The 20,023-nt window shown below is 57.3% G+C and overlaps 6 protein-coding genes across 6 annotated transcripts; 3 read left to right on the plus strand and 3 right to left on the minus strand.

Annotated features, from left to right (window-relative positions):
• Positions 1 to 291: 291 nt before the first annotated feature.
• Positions 292 to 1,948, plus strand: TRAVEDRAFT_114559 (WD40 repeat-like protein; the record flags this gene model as incomplete). The annotated part of the gene is made up of 4 exons (XM_008035894.1): positions 292 to 328; positions 423 to 844; positions 1,073 to 1,613; positions 1,668 to 1,948. 4 exons carry the CDS (start codon positions 292 to 294, stop codon positions 1,946 to 1,948), a joined length of 1,281 nt encoding a protein of 426 aa, XP_008034085.1.
• A 1,774-nt stretch (positions 1,949 to 3,722) lies between these two features.
• On the plus strand, positions 3,723 to 6,569 carry TRAVEDRAFT_160473 (H+/nucleoside cotransporter). The gene is made up of 11 exons (XM_008035895.1): positions 3,723 to 4,084; positions 4,159 to 4,194; positions 4,458 to 4,635; positions 4,692 to 4,789; positions 4,842 to 5,031; positions 5,089 to 5,168; positions 5,227 to 5,381; positions 5,431 to 5,692; positions 5,746 to 5,966; positions 6,047 to 6,239; positions 6,300 to 6,569. Exons 1-11 carry the CDS (start codon positions 3,792 to 3,794, stop codon positions 6,337 to 6,339), a joined length of 1,746 nt encoding a protein of 581 aa, XP_008034086.1. The 5' UTR covers positions 3,723 to 3,791; the 3' UTR covers positions 6,340 to 6,569.
• Positions 6,570 to 7,918: 1,349 nt separating this feature from the next.
• Positions 7,919 to 9,049, plus strand: TRAVEDRAFT_42910 (NAD-P-binding protein; the record flags this gene model as incomplete). The annotated part of the gene is made up of 6 exons (XM_008035531.1): positions 7,919 to 8,167; positions 8,239 to 8,382; positions 8,441 to 8,563; positions 8,619 to 8,746; positions 8,808 to 8,957; positions 9,016 to 9,049. 6 exons carry the CDS (start codon positions 7,919 to 7,921, stop codon positions 9,047 to 9,049), a joined length of 828 nt encoding a protein of 275 aa, XP_008033722.1.
• Positions 9,050 to 10,623: 1,574 nt separating this feature from the next.
• On the minus strand, positions 10,624 to 12,063 carry TRAVEDRAFT_68942 (Metallo-hydrolase/oxidoreductase; the record flags this gene model as incomplete). Its single annotated transcript, XM_008035896.1, has 4 exons — positions 11,938 to 12,063; positions 11,663 to 11,886; positions 11,603 to 11,610; positions 10,624 to 11,537 (listed from the first exon to the last, which is right to left on the minus strand). Exon 4 carries the CDS (start codon positions 11,506 to 11,508, stop codon positions 10,624 to 10,626), a length of 885 nt encoding a protein of 294 aa, XP_008034087.1. The 5' UTR covers positions 11,509 to 11,537; positions 11,603 to 11,610; positions 11,663 to 11,886; positions 11,938 to 12,063.
• Positions 12,064 to 12,746: 683 nt separating this feature from the next.
• Positions 12,747 to 15,183, minus strand: TRAVEDRAFT_55980 (cytochrome P450). The gene is made up of 14 exons (XM_008035766.1): positions 15,040 to 15,183; positions 14,867 to 14,981; positions 14,795 to 14,812; positions 14,719 to 14,738; positions 14,645 to 14,656; positions 14,524 to 14,589; positions 14,357 to 14,456; positions 14,138 to 14,283; positions 13,850 to 14,084; positions 13,785 to 13,794; positions 13,433 to 13,726; positions 13,291 to 13,377; positions 13,120 to 13,239; positions 12,747 to 13,052 (listed from the first exon to the last, which is right to left on the minus strand). The coding sequence occupies exons 1-14, from the start codon at positions 15,130 to 15,132 to the stop codon at positions 12,884 to 12,886; spliced, it is 1,485 nt and encodes a 494-aa protein (XP_008033957.1). The 5' UTR covers positions 15,133 to 15,183; the 3' UTR covers positions 12,747 to 12,883.
• Positions 15,184 to 16,438: 1,255 nt separating this feature from the next.
• On the minus strand, positions 16,439 to 18,907 carry TRAVEDRAFT_42913 (cytochrome P450; the record flags this gene model as incomplete). The annotated part of the gene is made up of 14 exons (XM_008035532.1): positions 16,439 to 16,610; positions 16,666 to 16,785; positions 16,863 to 16,949; positions 17,010 to 17,303; positions 17,359 to 17,368; positions 17,426 to 17,660; positions 17,728 to 17,870; positions 17,935 to 18,040; positions 18,099 to 18,164; positions 18,216 to 18,227; positions 18,302 to 18,321; positions 18,374 to 18,391; positions 18,454 to 18,568; positions 18,638 to 18,907. 14 exons carry the CDS (start codon positions 18,905 to 18,907, stop codon positions 16,439 to 16,441), a joined length of 1,668 nt encoding a protein of 555 aa, XP_008033723.1.
• Positions 18,908 to 20,023: the final 1,116 nt, after the last annotated feature.

A 20,023-nucleotide genomic window follows, 5' to 3' on the forward strand; every position in this document is an offset into this window, starting at 1 on the left:
CCTCTTGCACCGACGTCGACCTTCTGCTTACCATACCCCCATGCTGTCTGTCTGAACACTTGCTTTCTCGAGGTCTGGAACGTGTACAACAAGAACCCTCCATCTTCTCTAACCGCGGGAACCCGAAGATAGCTCCGTGCACGAGCAAACCTTGAGGCACGTATATGCACATCATCGCAACATGAGATAGCCTCTCATACTCACCCCCGCGTTCTCGCAATGCGCATGAAACATTCAGCCTCGCCTGTCCACGCGAAGACTCTCCGTAGACGCTACGAATCGCCGCCGATCATGACACAGACCACTTCTCTCCAGTACGAGGCTCCCTGTGAGTACCGATCTGCGTGCTGCGACCGCGCCCACATCTCATCTGACTATCCGTCTCCTTCTCTGTCTCGTCGCACTTGCTCCGTCTTCCGCAGGGCCTGTATATGCTCTCGACTGGTGCAAGTCCCCCGCGCCCGGACAGTCACTACGCCCCCGCTCTGCGTTTCGCCTCGGCATCGCCTCGCTCACGGATGACTACCGGAATCGGATCGCCATCGTCGGGCTCCAAGACGAGCGGGTACTCGTCGAAGACGACTACACCGAGTATCCTGACTTCGTCACCCTTGTCGAGGCGCAACACGGCTATCCCGCTACGCGGCTTCAATGGCAACCCTCGACCGCGAACAGTTTTGCATGGAGTCAGAAGTCGGCAAACGCGGAGCTCCTCGCCACCACGGGCGATGCTCTCAGGGTGTGGGAGTACTCGAGCGATGGGACGGGGAATGTCAGTGCGTATGTCGGTCGGCAAGGGAGCGGCGGCGGGCACAAGTTGACACTCAAGACGGCGCTTTCTGGGGTGAGTACTCGTTTCCAGATACCAGGATATCTGTGGTGGCGCTGCTTCTGCTCGGCCTTCAGTGTACTGGGTTCGGCCTCTGTATCTGATATGCAACTGGAAACTGGGTCTTATCGAGCCTGAGCTCTCGGATTTGCTTCTGTTGTGTTAATTCTTGCTTCCATCTGCCCAAGCTTCTCGTAGACGCCACAGCTGTTCAGCACTAACCTGTTCGTTTTCCCCACACAGCAAAGCAAAGTCCAAAATAACAACACTGGCGCACCATTAACGAGCTTCTCATGGAACGAGAAGTCGCCTAGTCTAGTAGTCACCTCCTCGATCGACACGACTTGCACAGTGTGGAACATCGACACCTCTACAGCAATCACCCAACTCATCGCCCACGACCGTGAGGTCTACGACGTCGCATGGCTGCCTGGTTCGACCGACATCTTCGTCTCCGTCGGCGCCGACGGCTCGCTTCGGGCATTTGACCTGCGCAGTCTGGAGCACTCCACCATTCTCTACGAGACCCCGGCGCCGAAGAACATGCCTCCACCGACGACCACGCCGTCCTCGACCGCCCGTCCCCCTACCTCCCCTCTCCTCAGGATAGCCTTCAATCCTGCCGACTCGAACTACATGTCCACATTCCACATGGACGGCACGGAGATCCAAATTCTGGACATGCGAAGCCCCGGGCAGCCCGTGATGGAGCTCAAGGCGCATCGCTCACAAGTGAACGCGCTCGGCTGGAGTTCTACCGACTCACAGCTGCTCGCTACCGCAGGTAAGCTCTACACCATCCTTCACCTACTCTCACTCACCGACCTTCTGCGCGCAGGCGACGACAGCCAGCTGCTGCTCTGGGACCTCGCGCCGCACACGCAGGCCGCGGCGGCGTCTCCGCGGAATGCGAGCACGGGCCTGAGCTCGCCGCGGCCGGACGTGAAGAAGCGGACGATCACGGACCCGGTGATGGCGTACACGGGCGCGGGAGAGATCGCGAACCTGGCGTGGTCGCCGCACATCGCAAGCATGTCGATGAACACGGGGCACACGACCGCGCCGGGCGAGTGGATCGCGATCGCGATGGGCAAGTCTATCAAGGCGCTCAAGGTGTAGGCTGCGCGGGGCTGGTGCGCCCGGCTTACGATACTGGACGCCGGGCTCGGACGGGGGCTCGGGCTTTGCGTGGACGGGCGGGCGCACGGAGTCGACTTGGGGTGGTGGGTGGTGCGGCGGGATGGGAGGCCCGCTACTTGGCTCGTGGCATGGACTGGTGGTAGCTCGAAGAGCGGGTGCGCAGCGGCGGGAGGAGGCCCGCGTCGGGACTCGGGGTTCGGACGCTCTGGGTCGGGGCGGCGGGGCGACGATGGAGCGGTGCGCCGGGTGATAGGGCTCGCTCGGTGCTGCGCGTCCTCGGCGGGGAGATTGCTTATCGTGTGCACGCCTATCCGCGGGGCGGGCGACGCGCGGACGGACGCCTCCAAACGCTAGCGTGCCTCACCGTGGACGTGCTTGCGCTGGGCAGCCTCCTCTGTGCGCACGCAGCCGCTTGAGATCCTTGCACTTGTTGTCGGCATAGTGGGTATGCATGTCGCTGCACACCTGTACGTCTCGCTTGTTTTCTATCGCTGTTGACGCGTTGAGCGTCATGCTCCAAACGCTGCTGCAAACGGACGGATCCTGGCGCTGCTAGCGGTCGTAGTATGGCGCCGTGAAACACCAGCACTCACCACCCCTGCGACGCTGCTGGTAACTGTTCTCACTTCTGAGAAACTCAAACCACGCGCGTCCTAATTAGGCACCGCACCTATGTACGTGCTTCAAAGTTTTAGAGCAAGGGGTTCGTCTTCCAGAACGCCGCGGGAAGCCTCTGCGATCGTAGCGGTGAGTGGGCAGATCTCGAGGGGCTTGGCATTGTTTATCTGTTGGAACTTGATGCTGATGGTGAAGGAACAGGTCGCGCATCGAAAACGCCCGATGTCTCTTGCAGAGCTCTGCCCGAATCTTCGATCGCAGCCCTGGTGGTTACCATGTACGGCCTGCACAGTGCACACGACACCAGCTTGAGAGTCGAGACTCACCCGCCCACAAAATTTACCGTTCGCATGGGTCTAGCTCGCCACGAAGCACGTCGGAGCAGGAGTTATCAGCTGCCCGGGCAGCCACTCCGCCACACGGGGGGCTTGGGACGGGGAGCAATCACGGTGGGTGCCTGGGCAGCACAGCGCGCTCCGGCGTATCATACGCTCGTAACGCTGCAGCTGATATGTGCCGTGTGCGCCGTCGCTGAGGCACTGGGCGGTGGTGAGACAGCGCCCCGATAGCAGCACTCGGTCTCGCGGTGTGGCAGCTGGTGGCAGACGTGGTGGGTGGGTCTGATGCCCCGCGGCGCGACAGCTCGCTCGGGGCGGCGAGAAACGCGGGCTCTGATCCAGCACAGGGCGTTGAATAGATATCGAGATACCGGTCCTGGACGGCGCCGCTTGGCGCGTCAGCGCTGGCAGCGGCCGTGTGGGCAGGGGGGCGTCATGTGTGCTGCAGAAACTGGGTGCGCACACGGGCGTCGCAGCGTCGAAGGACCGCGATGAAGAGGCTGCGGACGTCCGGGGATTTATGCTCCTTCCTGCTGTGCGCTTCAGACTCGCGAGACGCATCTTTGAGATGCCCGGCCGGGTGAAAGGGAAGGGAGGTATTCTTATCATGCTTATATTGACGGGCGGGGCGATAAGGATATGGGTCCAGGCACGAGCCAATCCGAACAGGGCAAAAGGAGGATTGATGGGCCCGCGTGGTGCGGCGGCCCCATCGGGCGTCTGCGCAAGATCCTGACCCGCCCTCGAAGGTATATCTGCCACTCCCTCCGCCGGCTCGACTTTCTCTGCCGCTCTCTGCCCCGCCCGCCGCGCTCTCTCTTCGCTGAGACTTGCTTCCCCCCACTCTCTCTGGAAGCCAGGACGACATGAGCACCCCCATCACCCAGGAGCTGTTAGACAGCCATGGCGTGGAGCGCAGGCACTCGCGCTCCAGCGGCAGCGACTCGCTCGCAAAGGTCGACCCCACCAACACGGAGGTGCGCGTAAACGACCCGGAGAAGGGCACGCACCACTCCGCCGCGCCCGAGGACGAGGAGGACGTCTCCGCACTCACTCGCCTCTACCGCCGCTTCCGTCCCTTCGTCCTCATCGCCCTCGCCGCCGTCATCCTCGGCTGGTGGGTGAGCTCGACCGTCCTCACGGCCACTCGGCATCGATGGTGCGCCCGATCGCCCCGCTTTTTTCCTCGATCGTCACGCGTGACTGACCCGCCCCGCCCGTCACGCCCTCTAGGATCGTCCAGACCATTTGGGCCTGGTTTTTCCTCGCGTGAGTCCTTTTCCTGCGCGGAACCATCGCATATATGCGCATTTGGGGATGCGAGGCATCGCGAGACGATCCTGGGCCTGCTGGGGGAAAGCCGCAAGTCGCGAGAGGGGCCTCGGCGCTCGGATCTTGGTAAACTGCGGGCAGCCAGCAGGCGCTTGTGTCGGTGGCAAGGGAAACCTTCGTGGTGGCAGGAAGGGCGGAGAGGATCCTGGACATTGTCGAGCCCGTAACGTTGCACTCGCTAACAATCAATATTTACACAGCGTCATCGCCTTCCGGTTTATCCCCTCCACGGTTGTCTCGCGCCCCATTGCTGCCGCATGGGTTCCCTGCGTGCAGACGCCGTTCTTCAAGCTCCCGTACGCCGTCCGCCTGACCATGGGATGGCTCGCTCTCCTCGGCATCATCTTCGGCTCGGCCTTCGGGTTCCCGCTCACCGGTGTTAGTACTCATGAACTGCTCGACTTGCTCGAAGAACGTTGATATACGTTTCGCAGAACACCGGCTACGGTGATCGCGCGATCTCCGTCCTCGGCCTGTTCGTGTTCCAGTTCTTCTTCTGGGCCACCTCCAAGCACCGCAGCCACATCCCTTGGTATGTTTATCCATATCGCGGGCGCCCACAACATTTTCTGACAGTTGTACAGGCCCACCGTTATCGTCGGCCTTTTTACGCAGCAGGCTATCGCCATGTTTGTCCTCAAGTCTGGCGCCGGTTTCTCGATCTTCAAGTGGATCGCGTTCCTCGCGGCAGACTTCCTTGAGCAAGCACTGGCTGGCGCGGAGTTCTTCTTCGATGCAGAAACCATCACCAAGCATTGGTTCTTCGTAAACACGGTGTGTACACCCTAGGATTATGGCCTCTGAGCCTATCGCTGAACACACGACCATTAGCTGTCCTCTATCATCTTCTTCATCGCCTTCGTGCAGATGATGTACTACCTCGGCGTCATGCAGTGGCTCATCCAGGGCTTGTGCGTTGTTATCCCTCCCACGTTCATGGCTTAGGCTGACCAGGATCACCTATCGTAGCGCGTGGTTCTTCTTCAAGATCATGAACGTCTCTGGTGCCGAGGCTGTCGTCGCAGCTGCCTCGCCGTTCATCGGCCAGGGTGAATCTGCATGTCTCGTCAAGCCCTACGTTGACTACATGACCGAGTCCGAGCTCCATCTGACGATGACCTCTGGTAAGCATTCTTCTTGCTGGCCATTGCATCACTTCTCATCTGCTTGAAGGTTTCTCCACCATCGCCGGTTCCGTGCTCAGCGCCTACATCGGTCTCGGTGTCCCGCCGCAGAACCTGGTCACCGCGTCAGTCATGAGTATCCCCGCGTCCATTGCCATCAGTAAGATGCGCATTCCCGAAATGGACGAGCCCGTCACCCGTGGCCACGTTACCGTGGACCGCGGAGACGCAGACAAGAACAAGCCCGCCAACGCGCTGCACGCATTCAGCAAGGGCGCGCTCTTCGGTCTCATCGTCGCCGGCCAGATCTTGTACGTCCGTCTCATGCCAATAAGTCGCACCACTGCTCATTACGCGGATTAAGGACGAACGTGTTAACGGTCGTGTCACTCGTCGCAACGATTAACGGGCTGCTCACCTGGATCGGCCGTGGCTTCGGCTTCCACGCGCTCACCCTGCAGCTCATCCTCCGCTACATCTTCTACCCCGTCACCTTCTTCATCGGCGTGCCCCGCAACGAGATCCTGCGCGTCGCAGAGCTGCTCGCGACCAAGCTCGTCGCAAACGAGTTCGTCGGCTACCTGAGTGCGTCTCCCGTTCCTTTTACCTTCTCACCCTCCTTTTCTCTTGTGTGGGATAACGGTCGTTGACGACACGGTGTGCAGACCTGCAGGCGATCATGGCGAGCGAGAACCCGCTGTCGGAGCGCGCGTACACGATCGCGTCGTACGCGCTGTGCGGGTTCGCGAACCTGGGCTCGCTCGGCATCCAGATCGGCGTGCTGTCCGCGCTCGCGCCCTCGCGTGCGCGCATCATCGCGCGCATCGCCGCGTCCGCGATGGTCTGTGGCTTCATCTCGTGAGTCCCTTCCCCCTTGCCCTTGCCCAAGGACGATTCTGACGCGCATGTGGGGGGCAGGACGCTGCAGGCTGCGGGCATCGCGGGCATGCTGGTATAACCGGCCTCTGCCGCGATCTCTCCTTTCTCCACCGGGGCTCTGTACGATGTGGAATTTGTAATGCTGTGGGGAGGCGGGTGCTCGATCGAGCACGTCGCGTGGCGTGGATGTTGTGTTTATTGCTATGTTTGAGATCTTGGGGACACAGTGGGTGGGAAAGTAACCTATCACGTTTTGTAACTGCACATGTACGTAGCACGTCAGAATATTAATTAGGCACTGTACCCTCCGTCTCTTACGAGCTTGCTGACTGAGTAGGACAGGTCAACCGCATCAGAAAGCAGGGCTGTAGGGTCCGAGTTCGGAGTCTGAGAGAGGAGCGCGGCGGCGTGAGGCGCTAAGTGAATGATGTTAAACGCTCGCACAGCTCGCAAAAGGCGATGTGTATCGGATCTAGAGCCGCCCACTACCAACCCACTAAGTACTTGCCCACTACCACCCAAAAACACGTCCAAAGCGGCTGAACTCCAGATGACGCGGTCCCTCACGTACGAGCTCGCGTAGGACTCATAGTATTAGAGTCAACTCAATCAGCCACGGAAAGTTCATGCACTAGTACTTGAAAGTAAGCCTCCATTCGCGTACGGTGCTCTTTCAGCGTTGACATTTCTGCGCGCAGCAAGTTTATCAAGCCGTAACTGGATGCCAGTGTACGCCGTGGTCGGAGTGCGCGGAGCGGTGGCGACAAAACTCACATCATTTTCACGCGTTCCAGCGTCTCAGAATCTGCACTTGATCTGCACGGCCGATGACATGCATGCCTTTGCAAGGAAATCCGCGCGCCGCTTTCAGTGAAGCTCTGGGTAGAGTTCAACCCTCTCTACCCCCGGTGCGCGCCCCCAAATCTTAGCTCCGTGCAGGGAAGACGAACGCCATAGAAAGGGACATAGTGTAGGTCCTAATGTGTTCAGAATCACGGGGACTACGGCTCACTCGGGTCCCAGTTCCAAAAATTACTTTGCTGCCAGAGAGCTAATTCCCTCACGAGTATCGCTATAGAAATCTGCCTGCGGTTTGGGCTCTTTGCTACCGGAGAGATAGGGCTTGTGATCGTGGCTCCACGAGGGCAATGCTTCGGACGCACGCCCTCGAAACCTCTTCAGTGTTGCAGATCGCTGCGTCTGGAGTTGAAGGACATCCAAACAGGATTTGGAACCCCGACAGCGCGCCTCAGGATACTTAAGTGCACGCCATAACGGAAATCCGGGTGTGCTCTATTCCCCGTGACTAAGGGTGCGTCCTCGCAGTCGTCTGGGGCTGACGGTCGCTGTCGTTTGTCTACCCCTCATACGACAGCTCCCCGGATGTATGGCTGATTGTTTGCCACAGTACTACTGCCAACGAGCTTAATGGTTTCCATGATCACCCAGAACGCTCGGCTTGTGGTAGCTGCAGCCACTCGAAGGCTATGCGCTCCTCGACGTGCCACGTTCGTTACTACAGCTACCCTGAAATCGGAAGAAAGCGCCTCCGCTCTCCGGGGTGTCAAGAGAATCCTTCAGGGTGGGGAAGGTCATAGGCTTCTCATAAGTCATCCAATGTGCGTTATACTGACTTCAGCGTGACAACAGCATCTACAATGGCCCCCTACAGGAACGATTTCTCGCTCGCCGACAAGGTGGCCCTGGTGTCAGGTGGTCATCGCGGGATCGGTCTTGAGGGCGCGCTCGCTTTGAGTGAAGCAGGTGCACGAGCGGTTTACTGCGTAGATATCCCCGTCGCACCCGGGGATGAATGGTCCAGGGTGCAAGAGTACGTATCCCACTTGCGCGGGCCGGACGGAGAGACGAGGCGCTTGGAGTACATCTGCGGAGACACCCGCGACCAGGTCAGTTCGTTGCGGGCCGTGTTATCAGGCGTCGTACCTCGCTAACGCATAGTTCGTCGTGCTTTGCGCAGGAGCAGATGTGGCAAATCGGCAAGACAATCGGAGACAGGGAGGGTCGTATGGACGTCTGCTTCGCTGCGGCCGGGATATCGGGCGAATTGACGAAAACCTTGCACATTCCGGAGGAGCGCTTCCAGGAGGCGAGTCGGACCACCGTTCCATTCACATCACACGCGGGCCGGGCACTGCTGAATGCATGAATACGTATTCTAGGTGCTGGACGTCAATTTGAAGGGTGTACTGTACACCGCCCAGGCTGCCGGCCAACAGATGGAGCGATTCGACAGCGGAGGAAGCATCGTCATGGTGGGAAGCATTGGAGGCACGATCACTGGGGTAAGTGCCATACCTACTAGCATTCATAAAACCGCCACGGACCTCAACTTTGCAGAACTTCGGAATGACGTCCTACGAGGCGTCCAAGGGCGGCGTGTTGCAGCTAGCACGGAGTCTCGCATGCGAGATTGCCCCGAAACGCATTCGCGTGAACAGCATCAGCCCCGGGGTGACCAGGACCGCGTGAGTGCTCGTCTTGCATGTAGATCGCCTGGAGTACCTTGGGCTAATTCAATGACTCCAGTATGGTGGAGAGTGCGTGCACAGGGATCCCCCACCTGCTCGAGATGTTGGTGAACAGGATCCCGATGAAACGCATCTGTTCCCCCCACGAAATGGGTGGCACCCTGGTGTGGCTTGCCAGCGATGCGAGCTCCTTTGTCACTGGTACCAAGTACGTGGTCGCGGCGTCCTCAGGTCTGCACATGACTGACCGAACCACCGTTGCGTAGCATTGTTGTGGACGGCGGCTACTGCGCGTGCTGAACTACCCACCGAAATCTTCAAAATTGAGGGCGGTCACGGCGTGTGCCTGTCGTGGGTGGTGTCGGAATCATCTTTGTGAAATAGAAGGGTGGGGGTATCGTGTGTATGTAGAACTACAGTGAAACTCTGACGAGAGTCCACACCTCAGACTCCGAGCCCCAGTCCGAGTATAGCGTGTCGCCCGCCAACTTGCATACGTGCTGCTTTGGGACAGGCACTGGTGGGGACGGATAGTCTAAAGGCGGTGGCAGAATGGAGGTCGAGGCTGGGGTCCGCGTCGAAGTCCGCGCGTATAGTGTATGGGGACGGGGGACGGGATTGGGGATGGAGTATGTTGCAAGAAGATCCTCCAATAGAGATGCGTTGTTTGTGATTTTCTGGCGTGGATTGTGAAGTCTCCGAAGAGGAGGATTCCGATACCAGACTCTTCTCCTGTGTAGCTGTCTATCCAACGTTGCAGGAAGGGGGGGGGGAGAATATGAAACTTACCAGTGCACGTAGTTTCCGGAGTTGCTGGCGTTTTCCGCCACGGGTTCCTCTATGGGTTTTCTTCTTGGTCACGGGTACCGAAGCGGAGGGTAGTAGTGCAACAGGAGTAGGTTCCAGAGCCGCGGTGGGTTGTGGAGTAGCCAAGGCGGAAGGCACCAGACTCAAGGCTCGACTGCTCCGATACGATCGAGCTGCGATGAATACCACTCGGAGGACGCCAGCGCCCGCAAGCGATACGAACAGGAGCAACATCCGCGGGGAATACATGTCCGCTACGCCCGCATCGCGAGCCTCGCGATCAGGAAGCAGCAAGATAGAGTCAGCCAAGCAGATGCAGATAATCGAGGGTATGCCAGCGAGTATTGTTTTAGACCAGTTGACTGATGGCGAACAAGGAGTTGACGCGAGATACACTTCATCGGGAGTGCTACCAGGCAGAACGGAATGCTCCCAGAAGTCGTCGCCGGGAGCACTGTCATACGAGTGTTGGTCCGAAGACAGGGACGCTGAGGATATATGTTGCGAGGCTGCGGAGGCCTGGTCATATGAGCTAGGCTGTGTGGCACCGAAGACCCGTGCGAGATAGAGTCGAGCCCTGGTAACAGGTGGGGCGAGGTAAGCGACGGAGACATCGGTGAGCGTGCCAATGAAAGCGGCGTTGGCGGCGGCCAGAGAGTAGAGACTGAACATGTTCGAGAGAGAGAAGACGAGTGGTGGTGGTTTGGGGCGAGGCAGTGTTCACGTTGGTCCGGGCACACCCGATGTGGAGGGTGGTGCAGTTCGTCACAACGGTCAACCTTCACAACGCCGCTCTTCGGATACGAAGACTCGCGCTCCAATGGAGCCAATCTAAACACAACACATGCGGGGCCTCGCAGGCGTACTTCGGAGGATCAAAGGAAAATTAATATCGAATTGAGCGGATTCGACACACAGGGATTCCGATGCTTGAGATCGCGCGCAGAATAACACAACTTCGGATGATCGTACATTTGCTACTTCTTCGCCCTCGAGGCCGGTTCTAGAAAACATATGTCAGGAACCGGCATGCTACAGATTATGCCTGACTTACCCAAAACGCCTTCCTACAGGGAGTCGATCACCCCAGGCCAGAACCCGGGCCCGCCCTTGTTCACTTCGTACCATGGCACGTCGTGCGCAAGAAGCACCCGCACGCGCGGATAGGTCTCCATGAGCGCCCGGATCCTCGCGAGGTGTGCCGCCGCTACCTCCTTGTCGCCGTGCGCGCAGCCATACACCTGATGAACCGGAATGTGCGCCTCGCCTGTGAGCAGCCGGCGGTCGTGTCCACTATCCCCAGCGAGGTAGATCCAGCCTCCGTCGGGCGACGTGCGCGCGAGGACGTTGATATGACCCGGCATGTGCCCTGGTGCGTCGATGATGTACAGACTTCCGTCTCCGTAGAAATCGAGCGCGTGCGGGAACGGGCCGAGCGGCGGCCAGTCCGCGGGGTCGAGGAAGCGCGTACGCCCTTCGGGGAGCAGGTTCTGCGAGAAGAGCGACTTAGGGTCCGCAGGCCATCCGTTTGTGGCGAGAGGCCTCGCAGCCGCGCCGACGAGGAACGTCGCGTTGGTGTAGGGACGCGAGTCGCCGATGTGATCGAAATGGATGTGCGAGTAGCAGAGGTGCTTAACGGCCGTGGGGTCGAGGCCGCCCTTGGCGAGCGAGTCCGCCGCGTCCTCCGGGACGGTTATGGCGAACATCTGCGCGATACGCTCGTGGTACATCGGGGGCAGAGTCTGGAGGTCCTTGGGGATCCCGAGGTCGAAGACGAAGATGTCGCCGTTCTGGGAGTGCCGAAGGAGAAAGGAAAGAGAGGGGAGCTCCCGTGTCTCGCCCCCCTTGGCGGTGTCAATGAGATAGTCAAGGGGGACCCGGACGTGTCCCGCTTCGAGGGCCGATACGTCGCAGTAGGTCTGACCAGGAGCGTGGGCGGGGAGGTTGGACATACTTCCGTGCTGATTTGTGACTTCTGTGTCGTTTTTCATAGGTCAGCGTATGGGGCATACCTTCCTATCGGCAAAGCTTCCACCTACCTCTGTTTTGGAAGCCTGACGCTGAAGTGAGTGGGTCTGGTAAGGAAGAGACACGGCTTTGACGTACAGTTGGGGAGACTCCTTTGTCAGCTGTCCATGGGTAGAAGGACGTCACGCACATCCACACATGGGAAATTCAGGTTCACCAGAATTAGAACTAAAGCGCTATCCAATCCATGACGTCAGTGTCCTATCATGAGGAGGTGGTTCGCAAGCTCGTGTGTTTCGGCGATTTCTTGAAGCGGCATCGTGTATTCTTTGAGTTCAGCCTCGGGTGCACAAGCGGGCGGACTGGGGCCAGTGCTGCAAGTGAGAAGAGGCGTGCGAGTAAGTAAGACGCACCTTCGATGAAGGTGAACAGGTGGTCCCAAACGCCAGGAAACGCCCAAACAGCCTCCTGGATATGCTACACCTCTAGCAAAGGTTCCAATATTTAGCGGTGCTCAGTCAAAAGCCTATGAGAGCGAGAGCAAGTGGAAAGCACGCTGAGGTACACACTGCTCATAGCTGTGCTGGCGTCCGATATAACACGCGCATGGCCGGCTACGGCCGACGCGACTAGCTCCGACCAGCCAGGCTGAGCGCGTATGTATGTTATAACTTACCACGTCCAGCGGCAGGGTGCATGCCATACCCTCAACTCTCACAGCGATACCACAGTCACTAGCGGTTCATGGCCCTAAACACTTGAAAGCAACTCGAAAGCTCGGTTAGCATGGAGCCACGATTGAGGCAAGTAGTAATAGGGGGGCGCTCAAAGCATGCTAAACTTGTGCCAAACTACCGCAGCACACGGCGCACGATCGCTGGCATGCACCTTATATGTATTTGATTACATCCTGTCTAAAACCCTCTTGCAACATCGTCGCTCGTAGGTCTCTACAGGCGATCCGAGGTGAGTATGTCCTTCCAGGGAGGCTGCATAGACGCGACACTGACTCGGACTATGTGACATAGATTGGCGCCGCGCGTGAAGACGGATTCAGTCACGTCAATGCTGATACATTTTCTTCGACGATACTCGATGACCCTTTGCGATGTCTTTCAAGGAGGCTAAGATACTGAGGTCACCTCTAACTGGCAGGCTTCATCCTCCTGCGTGTTTAGCGGTAGCCTACCGCTGTTCATGCCAGAGCTAGTAGAGGTTCTTACGGAACGAGCGACATTGATTGAAAAGATCTTCTAGAAATAGAGCGACCGGACAACACCATCGTAAAACGAAGCTTGTGGTATCGAAGTCAAACACATTGCCCGGCATATCATCGCCCAGCGTGCCTCATCTCTCTGCTTAAGAAGTACTGTATGGCTTGACGAGAAGCGGGAGTTGGTATCGCTTCTCTGGCTCGCTCAACAGAGACGGACGCTGTAGGCCTTCGGTCTTGGCGACTATATCCTCCGCGGGAACAGCGAGCTCGAATTCGAACGCGCGGATGAGCGTGAACAAAATGGCCTTGAGCCTGGACAAGGAACGAAACGCAGAATCAGTTCCGCACATGAAATTGGATGTGCTCGGCGAAGACGCACTCGATGAGGGAGAAGCGGAAGCCGATGCATGCGCGCGGCCCGCCGATGAAGGTAAGCAGGTGGCCCCATACACCAGGGATTGCCGAGATGGCCTCCGGGGGCTGCTGCCAACGCTCGGGTCTGTATCGCCGTCAGCGTACGCAATCGAGCGACGCCTCCAATCAGGCATACCTGAACTCCATAGCATCTTGTCCCCAGATCTCCGCAGAACGATTCATGGCCAGTATGGGGATAACGACTTTGTTGCCTTTGGCAACCCTGCGGCGCGCGTGAACCTCCAATTTTGGTTCGAAAGTGTGCAGTGGATGCTTACCGGAGCTCGTTATGGACCTTCCCATGGCAATCGGTGAAGGGCTCGCTGAGGGGTATCACGCTATCCTTGCTCGCCACGCGGAATGACATGGTAGCGGGGGTGTACAACCGTAGAGTTTCGGTCACGACGGCGTCGAGGTAGGGCAGCGCCGAGAGTTCTTCCATTGTCGGCGTGTCGCTCTGGACGGTGAATAACTCTTCCCGAAGCTTCTTCTGCAGAGCGGGGTTCTTGGAGAGCGCACATAAGGCCCAAGTAGACGAAGTGCTCGTGGTTTCGTGTCCCGCGAGCAAGAAGCTGGAGGGCACCGAAGTTAGTAAGGAGGGATGACGTCGTAAATCGATTGAGCACTCACGTAGGGATCTCTGTACCACAGGGCCATGTCAAATAAGAGCTCGCAGGAAAAGGATGGATACGTACGATCGAGGACCTCTTTGTCAGACAGCCTTTGGTTCTCCGGGACATCCTTCGCCATGTTGGCCCGCATGAGGAGCGTTAACAGGTCGTGACCTTGCAAATCTTTGCGCTCGACACCTTGCAGATGTTTCTCCGACATTTCCTTGAGGATAGCGGTCTTCCGCTCTTCGACTAACTGCATACCGACACGATGGAATACCTCAGATGCGGCTTCGATAGTAGCTACTCGTTCGGTTCGCTAGAGTCATCAAATATCAGTGAGGTTGTCGCTGTCAAGGACCGTTGACTCACAATAAGCTTGAGGATGGGGAACAAGGTTCTCAGGAACGGCACCAGCGCCGAGATGGACGGAGAGCTCATGAACAACCTGCTGAAGGCGAGACTGAGTTCGTTGGGCTTTCCTTCGGGATTCAGAGTGTTGAAGTCGTATCCAAATCCTGCACGAAGATGGTAGAGGACGTCAGTCGCGCACATAATAAATGGTGGCATTGGATCGAGGCGTTGGCATACCTGCGACGCCGATGATGTCGAGTGTCAGTTTACTCAGATCCTTGTTCACATTCACACGGGTGCTGCCGCTGCGCACAACGTTGGCCCAGTATTCACGAAGCTGAATCGGGAGGTAAAGCACGGTCAGAAATGCGCAGATGCCCCACGCGGTGGAAGGGTAGACTTACTTGTATAGATTTCTCGACGAAGATGTGCGTGAGATCGCGGACTTGTGCGGGCCCAAAGGCAGGATTCTGCTTAAGCGTGTCGGCGGCGGCGGCGGCGTAGGCGAAGCAACCTCTGACTGACCAAAATTCTCCTCTGCGGCGGGAAGCGAGATTCATATAAAGCTTGCGTCACGATCATCTAACATCGCAACATACCTGCTTTCTGTGCTCTTCGCCTGACAGTTCTGTGGTCAATATCGATTCCTACTGTCACTGTACTGCAGGAACTCACCCGAAACAGACAGCAAACCTAAGATACGGATGTCGACGAGTCGTTATGGGGGAGATTAGGAACATGGCGTACCTCGTCCCAAAACCATCTGAAGAGCCTGCTGTGTCTCCTCTGGCGGGGGGAAATCGTTGGGATGCGACAGCACGTGCTGCATGGCTCGGGGATCGAGGGACCAGAGACGCGGCCGCTAGGTGTCATGCGTATAGATGATCGACGTCTCGGTATGAGGAGAGACAGTGACGTACCATTAAGAATTCACGATCTACGAACACCTTTCCATACCTCTTGAACCAAGTGTCCGGGAGGAGGGTGTTGTCCATGGCGGCGATCTCTTTCATGTTACCATAGGCCCAACTTCCCGCTGGCGGACCCGGCAGGTTACGCAGAGGAGTCAGGTATGCGATGCGCAAATACTGGTGGAACCTCCAGACTCCATAAAAGAATATAGTCAGCAAGAGAACACCGATTTCCGGCGACATCGTGGTAAGGCCCATGGCGGAAGAAGCAGCGGTGAAGAGGCGAAGCGCAACGCAGTCTATAGTCCCAGAGCATCCTATATAACAAACCTTTATATCGCCGACATGCGTATGCGCAGCGACTCACCCGCGCTTCTTACTCTGTGAGATATGACACGGAACATTCAAGCGACGCTGCCGAAAGGGCCGCCGCCCCCCGGTTTGTCAACTCGAACAGGCTCACCAAAAGCGCAAGTCCGTGCGAGGTTCTGTCATACAGCTGAAACCATGGCCTGGGTACCGGGTATGTATGACGCCTTCGAAGCTTATGACCCACATATGCGAACTGGACCTCAGGGTGTGTAACTCACAAGTTCAAAGCACACTTTTGAATCTCAAGGTGGGAGGTTCGCGTGCAACCACTGTGCTCCGATGCAGGACGAGTGCTATTCTTCGTACCGTGAATAGAGTAGACGCTTCAGAACACGAGTCATTGTTGCCAGTCAAGCTGCTGCGAGCGCAGTGATGGTGAGAACGGGAGGAGTGCAGGAAGAGGAGGCGAAAGTCTGTCCCTGCATGCTGTGCTGGCGTCTCGTAGAATCACTTCGGCCCGAGCCTCCCGCTGCACCACTAAGTTCGCCCCGCTCGGCGAGCGTGGTACATACTACTAAGGACGATATCCCTCTGGAAATACCTTGTGGTGACAGGATGGATGCAGCTAGGTGCTACTTTCTATGCCTTGTTGTTCCAAAAATTGGGGCTATCGCTAATTTCTCCAGCACATGAACTCCCTTCAACCACGTAAAGGCCGCGCTAGCCGCGCAGCACTGCGGCGAGAAGCGTTGTATTACAGCCTCCACATGCTTGACCACGGCAGCAAGATATCTCCGGACGTTCCGGCTTTTCAGGCCATCGACTGACACATCATGGATGATTCAGGTGCCTGAATCTCAAGGGATTCGAGTCCAAAGGACTCCTTACCTCGACGGGGTGCTCTGGACAACACTGTTACACCCTGTAATGGAGATCCAGAAGCTTGGAGAAACGAAGCCCGAAGTCAAACGATGTAAGCTCGTTTCATTTCCACTAGAACTGATATTCCGAGGAAGCGAGTAAATCGAGGGAAGATACGCAACATGAAGAAACCGTAACTGAGTCCGTTGTTAACCTAGCGCCTGATGACAGGTGCCTAAGCCGCCGCTTTGTACGGCTTGACCACGAGAGGAAGCTGCGCGCCCTCCTTGGGCGCAGAGCGCAGCGATGGCCTCTGCAGCGCAGCGGCGACGTTGACGACATCCTCGGCTGGAACAGCGAACTCGAATTCGAACGCGCGGACGAGGAAAAAGAGGAGAGCCTTGAGCCTAGGACAGAGATCAACTTCGAGTTTCTGCACGCCATGCATTGAGAAGAACGTACTCAACCAGGGCGAACCGATACCCGATGCATGCGCGGGGGCCGCCGATGAAGGTGAGGAGGTGGCCCCACACGCCGGGTAGGGTCGATGTCACTGCAGAAGGTTGAATCCACCGCTCCGGTCTGGATTCAAAGAATGAATACAGCGCATCAGCGCATCTGCACAAACAGACAATAAGGCTATGGTCGGGATCACGTACTTGAACTCCAGAGCGTGTTCGCCCCATATCTCCTTCGACCGGTTCGCCGCGAGGATAGGAAGCATCACCTTGTTCCCTTTCGCAATACTGGTGATTGCAGAACTGAATTCAGCGTGAGGTCTGACGTGGGTTGCGCGGCGCACTTACCGGATCTCGTGGTGCACCTTGCCATACCGGTCAGTCATGGGCTCGTTCAAGGGAATCACGTCATCCTTCTTCGCCTCGCGACTGAGTTGCGTTATGGGAGCGTACAGACGGAGCGTCTCGCGTATGACCCCGTCGAGATAGGGGAGCGCGTTGAAGTCCTCCATAGTCGGTGTCTCGTTTTCAACAGCCAGAAGCTCCTCGCGGAGCTTGCGCTGTACCTCCGGATGCTTGCAAAAAGCGTAGAGGGCCCACGTAGTTGAAGTGCTGGTGGTCTCATGACCAGCAATAAGGAAACTGGTCGCCCCAAAGTCAGCGACTGTTACGCTCGGTGTACTCATGTATAACCTACGTCGGGATCTCTACGACGTAAAATCCGGTAAGCGCCGAGACGAAACTGAGCACTAGGATTTACTCACGGCTGATGACATCCTCGTCCGTCATTTTCTGGTTGTCGGGGATGTCCGTGGCCATGTTCGCCTTGATCAGCAGCGTCAACAAGTCCCGCCCCTGCAGGTCCTTGCGTTCGGGGCCTTGGACGTGCTTCTCCGCCGCGGCTTGCGCGGTAGCAGCCTTCTGGTCGGTGACGAGCTTTGATCCCACACGGTTTATAACATCCGCTGCCTCTTCTACCTTCTTCAGACGGGGGTTCGGCTAGAGGATATATCGCATTGTTGAGACAGGCAAACTCAAGAGAACGGGCACGATGAAAAGAACTCACGATGAGCTTGAAGATGGGGAGGAAGGCCATCAAGTAGCCAAACAGAGAAAAGGTGCGAAGGTTGGTGAAGAGCTTCTGAAAGGCGGCGCTGAGCTCGTTCGACGTGTCCCCGGCATCCAGAGCTTGGAAGTCGTAGTTGAAGCCTGGCCGCAGAAAGGTGTCAGGGAAGCCTTCTTTGCTTGCCAAACGTAACGGCGTGGAACGTACCAGCCATTCCGATGATGTCGAGAGTCGCCTTGCTGATGTCCCTGCTCACGTCCACACGCACTGCGCCCCCGGTTTTTGAGGCTGCCGTAGCCCAAATGTCACGGAGCTACAGCGTATGACAAGGTTTCAGCGAACGCTATCCTAAGGACAAATTGCAGACATACCTGGGTAGATTTCTGGACGAAGATCGCGGTGAGATCGCGGACCTGTGTGGGCCCAAATGCCGGGTTCTGATGGGGGGTGTGAGTGCGAGCAAAACAAACCAGAAATTACGCACTCACCATGATCCTTCTCTGATGTGGGAAAAAGAACATGACGTCAGTACTACAGATACCACAAATAAATGATCTACGTGAAAGCGGCGGACCTGTTGCCTGTGCTCCTGGCCTAGTTGCACATATTAGTTTAGGTGCGGATGAGCATTAACCTGGCTGCATACCTTGCACGAAGAGTATGCCTAAAAGGAGGCAGACCATACGATTAGCAGCGAACGGCGAGCAGAGCCTCGCAATTGCACACCTTTGCCAAAGTTCTTGATGCGGTTCCGGACGGTCTCCTCCGGCCTCCCATACTCCGTAGAGTGCATCAAAACATGGTTGATTGCCCGGGAATCCAACGTCCAGAGACGCGGTGTCTGCGTCGCCATCATGCTTATGAGTACGGCGCCTGTGCTCCACCAGAATCGGCTCGGCTCAGGGCTCACCATGAAGAATTCGTGGTCAACGTAGTTCTTCCCGTACTTCGCGAACAGCTGGTCGGGCAAGAAGGACCCCTCGACCTCGCCGAACTCGTTCAAGTTCCCGTACACGAGGCTGGGCACGGGAGGGCCGGGGAGAACGCGCAGCGGGGTCATGTACACGAAGCTGAGGAGGCGGTAGAGCCGCCAGGCGGCATATCCCAAGATCGTGCCGACCACGGCGAGTTCCGGGGATGTGGCAGAGATGTTCTGCAAAAAGGAGAGTGTGTGATCCATAGTGTGGTTCGAGGACGAGAAAAACGAGTGAGGCGGTTGTTGGAGATATGTGGACTGGTGAATGAAGAATTGAATGGTTGTCGCTGCTGTGGCCTCGAGCGTTGTACTTATGCTACGTGCTGCACAGTGCACCCATGGCCTGCTCGTTTCTTCGCGGACGGACGCGGAGTCCGCTCGGCGTCCCTCCGCGTCACCCGACGCAGATGTGTCAAGCAGCTTAGAGGCCTGATAATAGAGAAGTAGATGTTAGCACAGCGCGCGAGACGCGGCAGCGACAGCCCTCACCGCGGATCGGCACATGCACATCAAATTCCACTAGAGGCGCACGGCGCCTCTAGCTGTGGTACTGTTGACAGTGTTGTTGCCTTTCGGTTGTTACGAAATCGCGACGGCGGTATTCCCCCGGCCCCAGTTGCGTGTCCTAACGGCAACCCTTGACGGTTGCAGACGGGACGTGACGGCTAACGACACCGGCTCCGAGCATCTAGTCGCCGCACGCTTTGACGAGTTATTTTGGGTAGATGGGTTCGAGCGCTGCTAGAGAAGGGTATAAGATTGGAATCGCATGACAATCCACTTCCATACCTTGACCGTGTATCCGATGAAACATTCCGACTTGAGGATCCCACTTCCTGGCAGGAGACGGAGAGAACTCTTCGACGATGTACGGGCTCCTATCATTTGTGCCGCTAGTGGGAGTAACATCAAGAGGAACCCGTCGCCGGCCCCTAGAGTGTAGTAGGCGTCTGACGATCACACCGGCTTCTTTTTCCTGTTGGCGGGCTGGAGGCCGCTCAAGCGCTCGTTGCGCACACCACAAAGCTATCTACCAACGCTCGTTACGAAGCACTTGTACAAACAATACCGCGGGGTATGAGCGAATGCGTGAATCGATTCGGTTCTGCAACGCCTAGACCACAGAATGCTGCGTATATGCGGATAAAACGCCTGTGAAACTCGTGTATGCCTACAGTCTCAGAACGCGCTCATAAGTACCATGTATCTTCGCCCGAAAGGGACAACGCACAGAACAATCCTGATAACAAAACTAGTTTGCGCAGCGCGCATAACCATCGAGGAGAGGGAGAGGGTCTCTATCTGAAATCTAGTCAACCG

Source organism: Trametes versicolor (genome assembly GCF_000271585.1).
Source record: "Trametes versicolor FP-101664 SS1 unplaced genomic scaffold TRAVEscaffold_2, whole genome shotgun sequence".
Lineage (NCBI taxonomy): Eukaryota > Fungi > Basidiomycota > Agaricomycetes > Polyporales > Polyporaceae > Trametes > Trametes versicolor.

Coding starts and splice junctions, on each gene's coding strand:
- TRAVEDRAFT_160473 (XM_008035895.1), top strand. CDS start 3,792: ATGAGCACCCCCATCACCCAGGAGCTGTTAGACAGCCATGGCGTGGAG. Junction 5,169..5,226: donor CAGTGGCTCATCCAGGGCTT/GTGCGTTGTTAT, acceptor CACCTATCGTAG/CGCGTGGTTCTTCTTCAAGA. Junction 5,693..5,745: donor ATCGTCGCCGGCCAGATCTT/GTACGTCCGTCT, acceptor ACGCGGATTAAG/GACGAACGTGTTAACGGTCG.
- TRAVEDRAFT_55980 (XM_008035766.1), bottom strand. CDS start 15,132: ATGAAAGAGATCGCCGCCATGGACAACACCCTCCTCCCGGACACTTGG. Junction 14,457..14,523: donor TCGTCGAGAAATCTATACAA/GTAAGTCTACCC, acceptor CTCCCGATTCAG/CTTCGTGAATACTGGGCCAA. Junction 14,284..14,356: donor CGACATCATCGGCGTCGCAG/GTATGCCAACGC, acceptor ATCTTCGTGCAG/GATTTGGATACGACTTCAAC.